The sequence below is a fragment of the Panicum virgatum genome, chromosome 3N (genome assembly GCF_016808335.1).
Source record: "Panicum virgatum strain AP13 chromosome 3N, P.virgatum_v5, whole genome shotgun sequence".
NCBI classification, from domain to species: Eukaryota; Viridiplantae; Streptophyta; class Magnoliopsida; order Poales; family Poaceae; genus Panicum; species Panicum virgatum.
Window position 1 is genome coordinate 54,513,865 of NC_053147.1, and position 18,550 is coordinate 54,532,414.

General features: G+C 46.3%; 1 protein-coding gene and 1 long non-coding RNA gene across 2 annotated transcripts; both read left to right on the forward strand.

The window, feature by feature from the left end:
* Positions 1–6,712: 6,712 nt before the first annotated feature.
* On the forward strand, positions 6,713–7,360 carry LOC120663356. The gene is made up of 2 exons (XR_005670487.1): positions 6,713–6,816; positions 7,029–7,360. It is a non-coding gene; the product is annotated as an uncharacterized LOC120663356 (long non-coding RNA).
* Positions 7,361–8,853: 1,493 nt separating this feature from the next.
* Positions 8,854–9,660, forward strand: LOC120667898 (U-box domain-containing protein 51-like). Its single transcript, XM_039947886.1, has one exon. It carries the CDS (start codon positions 8,854–8,856, stop codon positions 9,658–9,660), a length of 807 nt encoding a protein of 268 aa, XP_039803820.1.
* The last annotated feature ends 8,890 nt before the right edge of the window (positions 9,661–18,550 follow it).

The following is an 18,550-nucleotide window of genomic DNA, read 5'->3' on the forward strand; positions in this document are numbered from 1 at the left end:
TCTTTTTCTTTTCCTATTTTATTGCACCAATGTGAAGTAATATATAAAAATAATTATCTTATGTACACTAATATATTTTCTAAATATAATAGACTACATATAATTTGTATTGTAGAAGATTTGATAATTTCCAAACTCCTTTACTATTTTCAATGGTTTAAATGAATTTCTGCGTGTTTATTGAAAGTAATTACAATTTGAACTTTGTGTACCCCCAAAAAGATACAAAAATTGTAGAAAAATTATATTTAGGCTCATATGTTCCATTGCGGCCCCTGTCTTGGAGATGGATGAAAAATTCAATTGTCTTCTACGGATAATTCAAACTTCTTTCTCCAAATTACCATATAATAATTACAATAATATCCAAATCAAGTAAAAAAATTCTATATATTGATATGACAACGTATTTTTGGTTTATAAGCTTTCCATAAAAAACTTAAATAGTTTGCATAAAGTGAGACAATACATTGTTCACAAAATGGAATATTTCTTACATAGTTTCTTGTAATTGAAGTCAAACTTTGAGATTTGAACACATCATAACACAATCGAATCCGTATACAGCTCAATTTTAGACACCACCTTATGTTGACCATAACATTGAAAAATATCAAGTTACATTAGCAATTGTTATGCAAAAACATGTTTTTCAATTCTTTATTTAATTGGAATAAAACATGTATTACGAAACAATCAAGATATAGCAATTAGTGCAAAAAAAGCCACTAAATAAAAGATCCTGATTTTATAAAAATTCAGAAAAAAGAATCATCCAATTTGGAGTTCATATGCGGAAGAAATACTAATTACAAAATTTAATTCTGGATCAAAAAGAAAAAGATGAATCACACATCTGTTCTTCATTGTAGGCCACATCACAATACTAGTATATAAAAAAACTATTGTCCCTTTTGTCTCAAACAAAGTCCCGGCGCATTGGTAGATCACCCGGGTCTCGACGCCGTGGCCCGCGTTCGAATCCCCACTACTCTCTACGCCTCATTTTTGTCCAAATTATTAAAACATGAGATACTGTCATCTATAAATAGGATAATACCATTCATCATCACAACCGAAGGTGTAGAGCAGTTGGTAGGGCTTGCCCTTCTGGTCTTGATGATCAGAGTTCGATGCCCTATAAGCGCATATTTTTTTATTATTTTCCAAATTAAAGCACAAATATTAGTTTATAAAGAACTTTGAGATGTGCACAAACCAGCAAGTAGCGTAGTGGTGAGGCTCCTGGTTCCCTTGCTCAGGGTCGTGGGTTCGATCCTCCTTCCCCACGCGCAACCTTTTTTTAATTAAAGGTTGCGGCGTGGGGCTGCTTACTGGGCTGGTGATCTGGCCTTGCTGCTGACTGGGGTGGTGACCGAGCTGCATCCAATCAAGAGAAGTTTGTATAAAACGGCGTGGGGCTGCTTACTGGGCTGGTGATCTGGCCTTGCTGCTGACTGGGGTGGTGACCGAGCTGCATCCAATCAAGAGAAGTTTGTATAAAAATATTGAGTACTAAAAGATATTTGCCTACCAAATGACACGTAGCTCAACAGTAATTGCACAAGCATCCTGTTTGATGGTTGCAAGTTCAATTCTTACAATCTCGCTGAGGCATGGTTATAGTTCATATCCTAAAAATAGAAGAAAATTTTAAATGTTTGTATATATAAAGAGTTCAGACCATATGTAAATAGATTTAATTTTCCACTCCATCTCAAACAAAGGCATGGTGCAGCGGTAGGATAGAAGCAAATAAGCCAGAGAAAAAAAAAGATCTAATAATAGCAATTGTCATGCAAACAAAGGACACTAAATGAAAGTTCATGATTTTTATGAAAGATCAAATAAGAGAAGCAAAAACTTGAATTGAAAATGAAAATGTCAAAACATATAGTTAAAATAGCTATGATGATTTTTATGACATTAATGTTAAAACGTCATGTTTTGTGGGCTCAATTATAACGAATTCAATAAAACATCATATTTTGTGGGCTCAATTATGACGAATTCAATAAAACGTCATAAAGTTCTGGACCTAGAGTCCATATCTTCAAATTCGTCATAGATTGTGTGCAATTGTGACGCTCCATTAAAATGTCATAAAATTTTCGTCATAGATCACCACATTTCTTGTAGTGACCGACCCTGCAGGACGTTGCGATGCTGCTTGGTCTTTCTATCACCGGAGACGCTGTCGGGCCCCGCGTGGTACCTTCTACGTGGCTGGAGGATCTTGAGGAACATTTTGCAGGTGTTGCCACCACGATTGATCATGAAGATTTCAATGAGCACCCACAGTCGAAAGGCCCTTCCAAGTCATGGCTTCTACAGTTTCAGGTACAATTTCGTACAAAACGATGTGTTGATGTATTTTATGGCTTTGAAATAACTCATGTGTTTCTTATTCTCAATGTTCGTACTTCATTGCAGCCGGATCTGTTGGCAGCCGATGCTGATGACTACAGCGTGACTAGATCACTCGAGGCATACCTGCTGTGGTTATTTGGGTACATCATGTTTAACAACTCACACAAGCACTGTGTGGATAGGGTGCTTCTGCCCTACGCACAGGAGATCGCCGATGCAGATGAGGATGCCATACCCTTATATAGTTGGGGTTCAGCGGTTCTTGCATGCACATATCGTGGACTCTGTAAGGCATCACGGCAGAATGATAGGAATGCTATCCTAATGGGGTGCCCAATTCTGCTACAGCTTTGGTCTTACGAGAGGATTGCTATCGGTCGTCCCATGATTGACTAGTCACCGTACACGCCGGATATGTACGGTGACATGGAGGACGACAGACCCACCATGGGGACTCTCTGGTACTCTCGACAAATATGGATCCGATAAAAATTTATATTCTATGCGTACTATGGTCATACATTGTTCCCTCAATACCTTTCTTATGGACACATAATTTTTATTTTTGCAGAAAACATGGGCACATGTACGACCCGGCGGTCTTATCCTGAGTTTGTTGCCGAATTTGATCGATTGACCCCAGAAGACATTGTGTGGGAGCCATACAGTCCTTCGGCTATAGCCGCACGTGCACCGCTTGGGATATCTTCGGTGTGCACACAGGACCAGGGCCTATGGATGACTACTGCAGCTTTGGTGTACGACGTTGCAGTTGAGGCCCACTGCCCGGATAGAGTCATGAGGCAGTTCGTTCGACGCCAGTCTTTCCCTGTGCCTTCAGCGTTGGATCGTGTTCAGCGCCACGATCATAGGTAACAAAAATGTATGAGCACCCATGTACTAATAACGTGAAACTAATTTCTATTTAACGTGCAGTTTATTAAGGGCTGGACATCCTTTCTCGACAATGTGGGTCACTAGATTACAACCATGGGTGGCTGCGTGGGATGATGCAGGCGAGCAGTTGGCTGAGGATACCGGTCCACACACTGAGCCTTCGTTTCGGGCGTACCTGACCTGGTACGAACCGAAGACTCGTTGCCGTTTGACGTATGTTGACATGCATCCACAACCGCATGTTGCGACTTCGCAGGATCGCTATGCACGACACAGGGATGAGGCATTAGCTGGGGCGGTGAGTAAATGTTGACGGCATTTTCGATCTTTTAATATTTGTATACTAAGTTTTTTGGGTTGCAGTTCGAGGCATGTAGGCTGTTTGAATTAGATTGCTCACTGAATGTAATGAGGATTCATGGCGGGTCTACGATGAGCGTGCCGGCACAACTCGAGGCCTGGACCACTCAACGTGATAGAGCCCGATGTATCCTTCAGGCCTTTGGTACGCGGACGGAGTACGAGGATTCCTACGGATCGTCGCAAGTGTCGACGTCGGTTCCTTGTGGTTCCGCATGGCAGCAGCCTCCCTTATACCACCGACAGTACGAAGGTATGGTGTGATTTTTACCGATCCGTATGTTTATATGCATTATTTAAATACGACTCCACACAGGGTACGGGTACCCCGGTTCTCAGCCCTATGGAGGGCCAGGTGCCTCGCAAGGGGCTCCATTTCAAGGAACCTAGTTTACCTCTATGCCACATGTTGGAGGGACTTTAGGTAAATATGTGGGGCATAATTTTATTTGCTTATGTTTTATGGTCGAAAGCTCATACGTTATTATTTATACTCAGGATCACAACAATTCACCGGAGCGGGGCCGTCTTCGTATCACCCTATGCCGTCACCAGGAGGATATGAAGGAGCTTCTTCCTATCCACCACCACCACCACCTCCAACACAGGGTACGTACAATAATTTGTACGGAATTGCATTCACCTTTTGAATGTTGCTTAAAATTTTTTTTTGTGATCTGTAGGGTGGTCTGAAGACAACGCCGCGGCCTCCTTGGAGGACTTTACACGGTTGTTTGCTACGCCTACCCAGGGCGATGATCCCAGCTTGCATACACCTCTGGCTCAGTTACGCCATCCTGCCAGAGACATGAGGCCACCGGAACGTCATAGCTACCCTATAGATCACGTACACGCACAACGTAAGAGAGGTTGGAATGGTAGGGGTGGTTAGTTGTTTGCACTTGTTTCTCCGGCGGCATTATGGACTGTTTCGACTGTTCGGATTATGGTTGTTTGTGATTGTGGTAGTTTACTTGTCATTTGTTTCTATAGATATTATTAATGTGAACTTGTTATGTTTGTGGGTTCTATAATGCTCGTGAAAAAAAGGAAGTTCTTGCGAATTTTTTCCGTGATTTAATGAAGGACAAGTTAGTTGCAGGAGGAGTTAGCGGCCGAGATCCCGCCGACGATGATGACGACTACCGCATACAGAGTAAACTTCGTGACACGCTCGTATAGCTCAAATAGGGACCATAGTGTATCTAGCTGCGAGTACGAGATCACAGGTTGCCACTGCTCAGCACGGCGATCACGGGTTTCGCATATGTCGCATTGTCTGCCCAGACAAACGTGACAAAAGACGACAGCCCAATAGCAGTGCCCTTTCACCATTTCAAAAAGATATGACAACAACGCAACCACACCAGCTCACCTTCAAAGCAGTCTCTCAGGCGAGGACGACGGAACTGTCATTCTAAAGAGAAGGTCTGTGGCGTATAGTGGGGAAGGCGGCATCTAGGCACGATCGACCGAGCGGCAGCGATGCAGTGCTGTGAGTCTGCATGCACTTAGATGCTCTGCATGCACAGAGATGCATCGAGTAGTCAGTTCGAGAATTGAATCTAGCCTTTTCAGTGTTCGGTCAGCTAGCCTCTTCACTGTGTTGTCATGTAGGCTTTTCAGGTCCATTTACACTCCACACTCCGGGTATTAGACCTTTGTGCGCCTATAAATACTCCGAAGTTTGTGAACTCCTAGCAGCACTCAAACACCAAAGCTCATTGTATACCCAATGTCTGGAGGTGGGTCTAGCAGGAAGAATTACTACGGTTTTGGGAAAGGAAAAGGGGGGAAGAAAGGGATACCCCATAATATGGGAGGGGCCTCTTGGACCTGATTCCTTTCTGGAACCAGTGTTTAAGTTTCCGCCACAGCACAAGAGTGAATTTACCAATGAAACTCCTCTACGACAATACGACAACCGTAGATAACCGTGGCCAAAATGCAGACATGGTGAGGACTGCTTAGTGCAGATGTGCACCGACGGGATGGATGGCGGTCGGCGTTTATTCAAATGCCCACACGCATGGGTAATACTCGGTTGATTTATTTCTTTATTTTCATTGAGATACCTTACATGAAATTTATTTTGCAGTCTTCAGATGCTCCAGAAAACTGTGGTTTTACCAGGTGGATCGATCATGCACCGATTGATTCAGTTCAGGAGTTCATCGAGTACCTCCAGATAAAGATCTTTGATCTGGAATGCAAGGTAAACCATTACGAGGAATTGAGCGAGGGTAACAAAGACGACGAAGATGATGATACCAACAATGCTGCCGCTTCACAGGATGAACCATATACTATTCCTTACTGCAACTGCCCTTGTCACAAGAAGAAGGGCCCTGCCCCTCCGGCACCACTGCCTGCACCACCTGCAATGGGTGGATACTGCGGAGAAGGCTCAACGCAGTTTGCTACGTGGGGGTACGGCTACTAGGACTATCTAGTGCTAGTCACATGCTGCATCATTGTATTTGTTGTGTTTTTCTAAATTACCTAAGGCTTGTTAGTTTAGTTCAGAATCTGTTTACCGTAGTTGCAACGGGTTCTGCCATGCCACTGCATGTCTGATGTGTGTTTCATTAATGTTGTATTATGATGTAATTCATATGGTTTACATTGTGTAATACAGTTTTTAGTTCTTAATTTTTACCGTTATATTTGATGTGTGGTTCATAGTATTCTAGTCTCCTGAAAATGTCCGAAAATATTAAAGGCAAGTTTGAAGATTCACTAGATTGCTTGTGCGTGCGTGGCACCTCGGCGCCATGATCTGTGGCGCCAAGACGTGTTATCTCGGCGCCACATATTACACCGCCGACCCCTAGGGTCTATTTCTGCAAAAAGTTACAAAAAGGGCACATATGTGAAATTATTTCGCGAAAAGAGCTAAATTTCAAAAAATAAGGCCGGCCGCCCAGCTGCCGGGCGACCAGTCCCAGGGACCTGTCTGCAATTTTTGTCGTCTTTTTTTTTCAGATAAGCCCCAGCCGCCCGGCTGCCGGGCGGCCGGGGTATATTTCTAAATTTCCAAATCGAAAATATATTTTTATAAAAAAAATCTATAAATAAAAAAAGCGCTTCTTGTCGGGGCCTTCACGTGGGCCTTCTCGTCGGGGCGGAGAGATCAGCGACATGGACAGGCCTTCTCGTGTGGGGCTTCACCGGGGGACGTGAACACCAGTAAGTCCATGGGATTCCCCTTCCCTTGCTCCTATTCTGTCTTATTTCTTAGGGTTTGGATCTATTTTTGGGCTTGAAATCGCCTTCAAAATTAGTTTGCACAGCAAGCGTGCTTGTGATGTTTGATATGCAAGCGTACTTGTGTTCGTTTTATGGAGACCCGAAATCGCTCTTTGCTTGCGTTTAGCTCTCCCTTGTCTTTGTGTGTGCAGGCTTGCTAAAAGATTAGATGTCCCTGCCCGGCGGATTCTGAATGCCCCAGTGGCTCGCGCACATAATTAGATTTGAGTTCTCTGTTGGCGACGGTTAACAATCCATCGCTTCCAAGCCTTCCTCCTACCTGTGAGTTTGTGTTTGTTGATGTCCTGGAATCATGGGAAGTAGCAGGTCTGCTCCCTAGGTGTTCGACAAAATATCCCGGTGCTAAGTTCCCAAGAGAGAGGGAGGGTAGTGTTGCGATTGTTGTAAGATGGACGGAGGCAGAGAGGATAGTGCTTTGTGTTCTCAATACTGTTAGATTATTGGTCCATTTCTGTTGTGCGCCTATCAAGTTTTTGACTAGGGAAAGAATGCGGTTGTGTGTTTCTATGTTAAAAAAATTTAAGCAGAGATTAGCTGTCTGCAAATTAAGCATTTTCTGCAACTAAAATTGCGATCTAACACATGTTGCCTACAGCACAGCAACCCTTACACAGGCATACCAAGATTTCTCAATTGGATATCATTGCGCGACTAATGGCCGTGAAGTCTCAGTTTACCCTGGGTCGAAATGCTTTTGATGTTATGTTGACAGTTTTTGGCAGCCTACTTTCGGAAGGTCACGTTCCGCCAAAAAGCATATATGAGGCACATAAACTTATTCGTGCACTTAAGATGTCATGTGAGCGGATACATGCTTGTCCCCAAGAGATGCATCTTATTATTTATGAAAGAACATGCCGAAGCAAAGTACTATCCAAAGAGTGATTCCTCTAAGTTTATAGAGGTACACTTTGGTGATTGTTAGAACAGGCATCTCGCGGTCCCCTTAAAAGTCCTATGGTATCTTCTGCCACACAGAGGATCTAACGGCTTTTCATGACCGAGAAAACTACGAAACAGATGAGATGGCACAAAAAGGAAACTCAATACATCCGATGCTGAATCATGGACTCATTTTGTTGTGATTTACCGTGAAAAAGCAGGTGAGGCTCGGAATGTACGTGTTGCGCTGGCAACAGATGGATTCAATTCTTATGGAATGTCGGCTACCCCATACACTTGTTGGCCCATGTTCGTTATCCCTCTCAATCTCCCCCTGGCGTCCTCTACCAACGCCAGAAAACATTCTAGTCATTCATAATTCATGAACACCCGAAGAATAATATGAGTGCGTACATGGAGCATCTGATTGATGATTTTATCTGTGTTTGGGAGGAAGGGGTTTTGATATATACGACCAAGCTATAAAGACAAACTTCAAAATATGTTTACACCCTGGGCGGCCTGTTTTTTGTGTGTTGTGGTCAATGCACTCGGAATCTTTGCCGAGTGCATTGACCACAGCACTCGGCAAAGATTGAATCTTTGCCGGGTGCCTTCCCATTAAAGCACTCGGCAAATGTGCCATCACTGTCATCTGGCCAAGTCCCTTACTTTTTTTTACCGAGAGCCATCAGGACACTCGGCAAATATGGTCTTTGTTTGCTATAATAAAGTATAAATTCTTTATGGTAAACTTCATAACAACGGAAGGAGCAGTACTTCTGGAGGAGAAAAAGGAAGTCTTTGCCATTACGCTCCTTGATCTTTTGCCATGCATAACACGTGTTCCAAGCAATAGAGTCAGGAATCCGTTGTTCAGTGGCCTGCCGTTGAAGTAGGTAAAAGTAATGGCCATTCTATTTTGTGGATTGGCAAGGCCCTTAACGGAGACACCACATTCCTGAAATGGGGTGCTTAATAATAGAGGTGAATCAAGGAGAGCATCAGGAGGAGCTAATTAAATAAGAACTAGAAGCCTAGAACCTGTTTGCTGTGACCTGTGATCGAGCTGCGATGGGGAGATCGTACCAGCAGGACGGGCTGGTGGCCGTGTGCATCGACAGGGACAAGAACAGCCCCAAGGCGCTCAGGTGGGCCATCGACTCGCTCGTCCACAAGGGCCAGACCATCATCCTCGTCCATGTCAACACCAAGGGCACCTCCGGTGGGGTGGAGGACGGCGCCGGGTTCAAGCAGCCGACGACGGACCGGCACGTCAAGGACCTCTTCCTCCCCTTCTGCTGCCTCTGCGCGCGCAAAGACATCCGCTGCACGAGCGTGGTGGTGGACGGGCGCGACGTGGCCAAGGCCATCATCGAGTTCTCGGCGAACGCGGCCATGGACAAGCTGGTCGTCGGCGCCACCAGCGGGTTGATCTGGTACAAGGCGTCGGCAGGCGTCGCGGCGACCGTCTCCAAGGGCGCGCGGGACTTCTGCGACGTGTACATCATCGACGACAAGGGCAAGGTCTCGTCGACGCGGAACGCCATCCGCGCCGCGCCGCAGGTGTCGCCGCTCCGGTCGCAGATCAAAGAGCTCTCGGGCGTTGCGCAAGGCTGCAAGACCCAAGAGCTCTGTTCTTTTGAGGAGCTGCAAGACCCAAGAGCTATGCTCTGTGACCGCATCCAACGCCTGGCTGCACAAATGCAGCAATCGGAGCACACATGCCAACAGCTGCTGGATCAGGTCGAAGAGGTAGCAAGGAAGCATAAAGAGGAGCTGCAAAAGATCTGGGACCTCAAGAGCAAGGCTGACAAGGAGAACGCACAACTTCGCCAAGCTTTATCTCAAGCCCAGGTGCAAATGTCACAGGCATTGTAGTTTTAATTTTGGTGTATACTCCATAGGATCTTGTACACGGTAGGTATAGATCTTCTTGTTGTGATCTTTCCTTGTATATCTTGTATGTAACTCGGGTCGTACTCCAAGCCATAGTCTTGGTTCCTACTAGAAGATGTATGGGGTGATATGTATAAATGAAAAAGGATGCGGCAACAAAATTGCAAAGAAAGATATAGGACCTGTGACTCTGTGAGACTGTGACAACACAATTACACAAGTGCATTGAATTTGAACTCCAATAAAAAAAGATATTCAATGTTGTAGTACACAGAAAAAGCTTTGGCGACGTGCACGCTCGTTTGGGGGCTTTGGCTTTGCTTGACTGTGCTTGGAAGTGCTCCGATCCGATGGTTGCGCAAGGGCCGTGTGGCCAACTACACGGGGAGCACCTTTGTTTACATAGGCGCGAGTCATGTCAGGTCCCAGTGTGTTTGGTGGTGAGACGTGTCGGACGGTGCACGTCTTCTTGATGTTGTTTAATTCCCTGTTAGCACAGTAGCTTGATGCGAATTGAATCAAGAGAGAAAGTTGGTCTGAACAGTTATACGACCACAGGAACTTAACTAAATTCCAATCGCGCTAAGACTGAAACCAGAAGAAAAATACCATCTCGGGAAGACAAATGGCTCTGCAATTTGACTTTTCGGCAAAAATACCAGTCATTATATAATATAGTGAGAAGAAAGAGTGATTCCGTAACATATATAAGTTCTCAATACCGTCCCACTCAATATGTCTTTTCGAAGATCGTTAGAAGATGATAATACTAGATTATGGAATGATTTAGTCTTGAGAATATAGTGTAAGGTTTCTTTGGAGCTTATTTCAGATTACCTTTGGTTTGCCACCACCTCAGAATGTGAGAAGTATGTGTGGTAATTGGCTTAATGGAGTAGGGAGTAAATTACAACGATATTTACTTTATGTTGGACTATATTGCTAAGTAGAAATGATGTTTTTTTTTGACAAAACTCCAACAAAATCTTATACTCAGGTACTTTGAAAGGAATTGGGTGCTCGTAGCCTAAGATGGGGAGGGGTTGAATTAGTCAACTTAAAATCTTAATCTACGCACCAATCTAGTATGAAACCCTCCTCACAACCTATAGTCAATCCTAACTTGATGCTACTCTAAGAAAGACACACAAGTTGCAAGTATGAAATACGGAAACGTAAAGAGTGGATGAGAGCAAGGGAACTCTCGACATGAAGATTTATCCCGTGGTATTGGTAGGCACTAAGCCTCCACTAATCCACGTTGTTAAATTACTCAACGAGAGTATTGCTTCTCGGTAATCAAGTCTCTTCCAGGAACACCTTGACTTGCCACAAAGAATAACCCCAAGGCTCACGCCAAGTTTCCGGACACCTTAATTCTGCTTTCCACTAAGGAGGTTCTCCATGAAGGATGGGGATCTCCACGTCCCCTGCACAAAGCTGTCAATGCCGCTCCACACCAAACTGGAGGGTTGAGGACTTGCCGACAAGCCACAACAGCTCCAAGGGGCCGGCACACCAAGTACAAGTGTGGTTCACTCAAGAACCGGTTCACAAGGAAGCACACCTTGCTCTCACATTCTCTCAAGAGCTAATTCTAGCACTAACACTCATAAAGCTTGTGCTAAACCTTATAGATATGATCACTAAGGTCAAGGGTGGCTTGGAGATGTTCTCTGGTATGTATCGTGTTCTTCTTGACTCCAGCAAGCTCAAATGACCCGGTGTGAGGCACATATATAGGCCACCATCTCAATAGAGTCGTTGCTCCAACGGCTAGCAAAAATTACAGTAGTGTCCGTTGAACCGACGCTCCTGCACGAGGGTAGGGATGGCAACAGGTACGTACCCGGCCATATTCGTACCGTTAGGACTAAGTTTTACCCGTCGGATTACCCGTACCCGCACATGGGTAGGAAAATACTTCCATACCTGTACCTGCACGGGTAATTTGTCCCCGACGGGTAACCCACACCCGAAAGTATATCCAAGAATTACATACGAATATCACACATTCACATGAAAAACAAATCATTCCAAGCTAAAATTGGAGTGAGTGTGGAGTAGGGTTTCAAGGTGGGTTTAACAAGATATATACTAGGAAGGTTTAATTAGATTTGGGCCAAATTCATGGGCCATATGGGCTAAAATGAATTAGGCACTTAGGCAGGCTTGTTTGTTTCAGCGGGTATTTCTTACCCACGGGTATGCGGGTATGGGTAGTATACATCCACACCCGTACCGGCCATACTTGATGGGTACATGATTTTGTCCAATAACATACCCACAGGTAGAAAACTCATTCCATACCCATCCTCTTATCGGGTAAAACCCGTCGGGTACTCATGTTTCGGGTACCCATTGCCATCATGACATGAGGGTGTCGGTTCAACCAGTCACCTAGCTCATGCCCTAGATAGCCGCTGGACTCCATCTAACATATCGGCTTTTGATGATGTCATTGTACCGATGCCTTGAATGGCACCACTGTCGGTTCAACCGATCTTGATGACTTCTTCTTCTACACCGGTCTGGACAACACTTAGGCCAATGCACAGATGCCTGCAACTTGTACCGTCGGTTTAACCATTGCCTCTTGGCACTACTATGAAAAAGCATTAATCGCGGCCTTTAAAAATCACCTCAGAGGAGGACAGGAAAAATAACCGCCTCAGTTAACTCTTAACCCACGCGGGTGCTGTAACTAAACTTTCTTGGTAAATCAAGCCTAGCCCACTGGCCCAAAAGGCCCAGTTGTGGGCACACACATATATACTGGACTTTAGGGTTTCTCAACCTTGTTCCTCTTCTCCCTCTCACTTAACCCGTTAGCCACCTAACCCTCTCCCACAACGGAAACCTTCCCACAGTGCGACAGCAGCCTGGAGCAGTGGTGGCGTAGGGCTAGAGTGGCGGGGCGATGCGGCGGCAGCGCGGCTGCTCGAAGCGGAGGTATGGCGCTGGAGCGGTGGGGCGGAGCCTGCGGCAGCACCCTGTTGCGGCAGCGGAGCAGAGCGGAGCGGCGATGCAGAGCTAGAGCGACAAGGCAGAGCACGCGGCGAGTGGTGGTGGTCCTCGCAGCGCGCACATGCGGGAGGGCCGCCGAGCAACGGCGGTGTGCATGGGGGTCGTACCCTCTCTCCCTCCAGCCTAGCGTGCCCGCTCTCCTCCTCCTCCTCCTCCTCCTCCTCCTCCCCCATGGGCTAGATCCAGTGTTGTAGACACCGGATCCGGCGAGCAAGGGCTGGATCCGGCGATGCTCCAACTCCTCCACTGCGGTGAGACGTGGCGGGCGTGGCAGCAGGACCCATTGATGGGCTTGGTGGGCCCGTGATGGGCTCGGCAGGCTCGGCGACCCATTTATTATTTTTTATTTGATTAACTGAGGCGGACAGCAAACCACCTCAATAAATAGGTCATTTACCATGACCATAGGTCTGAGGCAGTTGGGGTTGCCCACCTCAGGAAAATCTTTTTTCACCACCTCGGTTAAGTTTATTGTTGTAGAGTGGGTTTCTTCAGTTGGCTCAGCAATGCACCGTCCAATGCACCGTCAACGCTCTTCAATTCCACCCCATCAGTTTAAACTGTTGCATCTTCTCTGGTGCACCTGAGCATCCATTGCGCAGTCCAATGGACAGAAGTATTCATATTTTATGCCGTCGGTTTAACCTGTACTTCAAATTTTGCTTCCTCTTGTCCAACTTATCGTGGCTGTCATTTGGACACTTCAAATATATTTTCTCTGGTTTTTCACTATGATTTGAATATCTTGATAGGAATTGGGCACTTTAACTATGGATTAGACTTCATCCATGGGACCTAGAAATCCTACAATCTTGAGCTTACAAACTTATTAGTCCCATTGGTTATGTTGTCATACAATCATCAAAATCACAAATAATGACATAATAGGGTCATGTTCCCTACATATTATAGGGAAATGCATCTTGTTGCACAGCCCTAGTCTAGATGTGCAACTATGCTTCAACTAGTGTAAGCAAACTCTTGACATGATGATTTATCCCGTAGTATCAGTAGACCCTAAGCCACCCCTAGTCCTTGCCGTTGAAGCACTCACTAAGATTATTGCTTCCCGGCCACCAAGTCCCTTAGGAGACAACCTTGACTTGCTACAAAGGCTTGGCCACTAAGGCTCACGCCATGTTCCCAGTCACCTTGATCCCGTTTTCCACTAACAAGCTTCTCCATAAAGGATGGGGTCTCTACGTCCCTCGCACAAAGCAATCAATGCCGTTCCACACCAAGCTATAGGGTCGAAGACTTGCCGGTGAGTCTCCAAGACTCCAAGCAGCTGGCACTCCAAGAATACAAGTGTGGTTCACTCTAGAACCAACCCACAAGGCAGCAAGACCTTACTCTCTCACTCTCGCACGAGCTAATCCTAGCACTAATACTCTGAAACATTTTCTATGACCTATGGATGTGATCAATTGGCACTCTTGTGGCTTGGAGGTATTCTTCGGGGTGTAGGTGACTTCACCCAACTCCAGCAACCTCGAATGACCAGGAGTGAGGCGTATGCATAAGCAAGAGGGCACCACATAGAAGTTACTAGCTGTTATACCAAAACTGCACATAGCGTCGGTTAAGCCGGTCGCCACTGTTGGTTTAATCAGTCACACTGAGCCTGCAGCTAGCCGTTGAGCTAGCTGTTGTACTCCAACTGCCCACTTCAGCTGACATCATTGCATCGATGCTTGCACCGATGTACGTCAGTTCAACGGGCCCTTAAGAATTTGTCCCTCGCAGCTTAACATGCTCTCTGGGCAATGCTAGCACCAATGCACCGACACATTTCTTTGCACTGTCGGTTTAACCGGTGCTACAATCTTTTCTTCACTTAATCACCATTGCATCTCCTGGATGCACCAATCCATTCATTTTCAAGGCCGTCCATTCAACCAGTCAGTTGATTTCTACTGCACCTTGTCCAACTTGTCTTGGCTATCGGTTGGACACCTCAAATTTATTCTCCCTGGTTTTTCACTATGATTTGGGTGTGGTTTGGACTTAATCAATTACACCATGACAGCGATTTGGACATCTTGGGTGTGGTTTGGACTTAATCCATGGGACCTAGTAATTCTACACATTTGAGCTCATAAACATTGTTAGTCCCATTGATTATATGTGACACCAAAATAACAAACTATAGCCTAATGGGGCCATGTTTCTTATAGCTTGGTTACGTGTAATCGCACATGCCGATTTATCTTTACATGTAACTAGACTTGGACTTCAAGTTACCAATACTAGTGTAATTGATTGTACATTTAACGAACCGATTAACTGATGCATCCATCTTGCGTATGGCTGAGATATCCTCACCGCATTCTCTTCTACAGCTCAGCTCCATCTCTCCCTCTATGCACTAGTAGAAATAGTAGCCTCTATGTACTATTCATCATAGCTCTTAGGTGACGGCCCTCAGCCCCTGTTCAGCTATGATGAAAATAAATTGCGCGGCACAGAACAACATTCGTTTCGTCACAAGCCACCATAGCAGCCCTATTCCCATGCGGAACTATGACGAAAGTAAAACGCGCGTCACAGAACAACAACGGATAGCGTCACAAAATGGTGTTAAAAAATGCGCCTCTTCACAGAACTGGACCAGCTACTACGTGTAGCGACCTGGACCCGCCAGTCCTCATGCCGCGCTAGCGGGTCCAATGGAGTTGTGTGACTCAGGCATCCATGTGTACGAGTACGGGCCCATCAGGCTGATGTGGCTAACACGTGTCTACCAGGCAGCGACGTGTGCTGACTGGGACCCAAAGGTCCACGTGTCATGGTCCACGTGTACCAGTATGGACCGGCAGGCCGACATGGCTAACACGTGTTACTATAGGATCCGAGTGACTGGTCCGAGATGTCTACCTAGCAGCCACGATATCTGACCGGACTCCGAAGGTCCACGTGTCAGTGTTATTGGTCAAATATGTCAATGCGGGATCCACTAGTAAGGTGGGACCCGGGCGTACATGTGTCATGGTGGTGCCAGCCTGCCAGGAGAAAATAAGGCTTGGGCCTTTTTCAAAATCGGCCTGATACAAAATAGTCGCGGAGATGGCCCAGGTTTGATTAAGCCATTAGGATCCACTCGATCCGCCCCATGAATAGCCCACTGTGAGAAACAGGTGTGCCGAACAAGCACAAAAGGGATAAATGTATCGCCACATTGGTTTGAACACGGGACAAGGCTAGCTCAGCCATTGCTATACACCACTATGCTACTCAAGTGTTTTCGCCTAGCTTCCCACTGTAGTTTCTTAGAGAGAGGGCATGGTTGACTCCACAAGGACATTTGACCACGTGCTTTCATATGAAAGATTGACATGCGGGACCCATCTGTCGGCCACAGGAGAAGAGGGGCCGGGTATTGTTCCCGCGCATCTTCCCGAGATGGTTGCCATTCCCCACGAGGCGTGGTGCGTCGCCTAAACTTCCACTCCACTCCCCCAAAATGGTTTTTTTCAAGAAATCCCCAAAACTCACCTCCGCCTGAACTTTAGCAAGCGATCCACTGCCTCCTCTCTAATAACTCCATGTCACCCGCCGCTTCGCCAATCCAGCGCTCCGGCTCGTCAACGTCCACACGCCGCAGCGCCATCTACACCTGCGCGTGAACCCTCTGGTGGCCTCTTCTCACGCTGCTTCCACAACGTCGTCGACGCTGGCCGGCCGGCACTCATGGCGGCGAGGCGGCCCCCGTCATTGCTGGTGGATCTCCTTACTGATGTGGTCCTTCAGATCGCGGGCCACCTCGCTACGACTTGGATGCGGCCAATGGAGGACCTCTGCGCGCTTCGGGCGACCTACCGCACCACCCAAGTCGGTCGGCATATCACCGTAGAGCCGGTGTCCAACGACATCGCATAGAACGACACTGATGACTACCACACCCTCCTTCATCGCCTGGTAAAATTTGGCAATATGGAGGCCTGCTTCATTAATGGGATGGATGCCGTCTTCTGTGGACCTGTGTTCACACCACCACTAGGGCCAGTCCTCGACGACAATCTCGAGTGCGCCGTCGCGGGCGGCCACAAAGTGGCTGCCTATGTGGCCGTCACCCTCTTGTACCTGGCCAATGGTGGCGCCGGTGTCGACGATACTGTTAGGAAATACATGAGACAGGCGGCTGTGGGTGTAGAAGAATCATCAGGAGGCGGAGGCACAATGTGGATGGCGTGTCGGAAATGTCGCCAGATGGCCACAAGGGTGATCTGGAATAGGAGGTGGTCCTGGCCGTGCCTGAAGGGCGTGGTGCCGACGCAAGTGAGAATTGCGGCACCTATCTTCGTCCAGATTCGTGGCTAAATCAAGATGTTCTTTGAGTCAATTTTAGTGCCTATGAATTAGTACTGCTGCTTTTGCTTTGAATCTGGTCTGCCAAAAGGCGTGGCAATGCAAAAATATATGCCGATCAGCACGCACACACACACACACAACCCGAATTTAGGTTTAAAATAAATCTACAAGAAATCCAGCCACTACCGATCCTTAAACATTTCTGGAAACCACACTGGATCAGTATCGCAGTGCTCGTCAATCATTTCATCCCCTACAACTCAGTGGTCATCATTGTCGCTGTCTAAAGTGTAGTACTCCTGCTCGATTAGCTTCTGCTTAACAGCAACATGAAGCTCCTCCGCATTCTTTTCGGATCTAAGATTTTAGAAGGGGGTCGGTTAACATATGTGGGAAAGATAAATTGCATTCATGTCAATTGCCGTACTTAGGGTAGGACGAACATCACCGTTACTAGACAGGGTAGGAATATCATCGTCATCATCATTGTAAAGACTGATCATCATCGTACATGCCATTCTTGGGATAACATTAATGCCATACTTCGTTTGTCCAAAAACCTTCATTTACAAGCAAAATAGGGTCACAATAAATAGAGCATCCATGACAGTTACATATATAGATAGCACATTAACTCCTCCATTTCATATAACCTCGTCCCTTTGAGTCTTGTAATAATGTGGCCTGATTTCTTCTCTTGGGAAGAATGAAGCCGGATAGACACTCTATATCCTTTACCTCAAAATATAACTTCGTCCCAAATAATTAACCCCAATAATGTTGTGTAGCATGCATATTCGTTCGGGTACTCACCCCTGTACGGCCGACGATTGCCTCAGGTCTTGCTGGCATGCCTGGCCAGTCGGGCTGCACGTCTGGCTCAAAGTCGGTGGGCATAGTGTCGGTGTAGATGTGGCGGCTCTGGCTTGATGGGTGTCTGATTGCTCGCGCCTATCAGGTGATCACAAAGTGTATAACATGTCACCGAAAAATGATTAATTAAGTATGTGGTATGTATGAAATTAAAAGATCATCGTGGCGTCACGTGGCCGAATAAAAAAGTGACATGTGGACAAGTAGGAAGACGCCACATGTCTCAACCCACATGTCTCAACCTTAAGGCACCATGTGCTCGATTAGGAAAATTACGTGTGGGCAAACATGAAAGTGCCACTTGGAAATATGGTGGAACATCCAGGAGGGGACACATGCCGGAACAAGAACGTGCCATGTGGACATGGAGAAAGATGCCATGTGTCCGAACCTGGAGGCGAAACGTGGTCTAATAGCAAACATGACACGTGGACAAGTAGAAAGATGATAGGTGTTAGAACCTAGATAAGATACACTACCGGAAACGGCTAATATGCCGTGTGCCAAATAGTTTGCCGTGTGCTAAAAGACGGGCACACGGAAAACAGTCACTTTGCCGTGTGCCCTGTTTGCCGTGTGCCAATCCCAGGAACACACGGCAAAAATAAAACACATGGCATATTACCATCTTTGCCGTGTGCCGTCCTCAAAACACACGGCA

Excerpts from the sequence above, each read along its gene's own strand:
- LOC120667898 (XM_039947886.1), top strand. The coding sequence starts at position 8,854 with ATGGGGAGATCGTACCAGCAGGACGGGCTGGTGGCCGTGTGCATCGAC.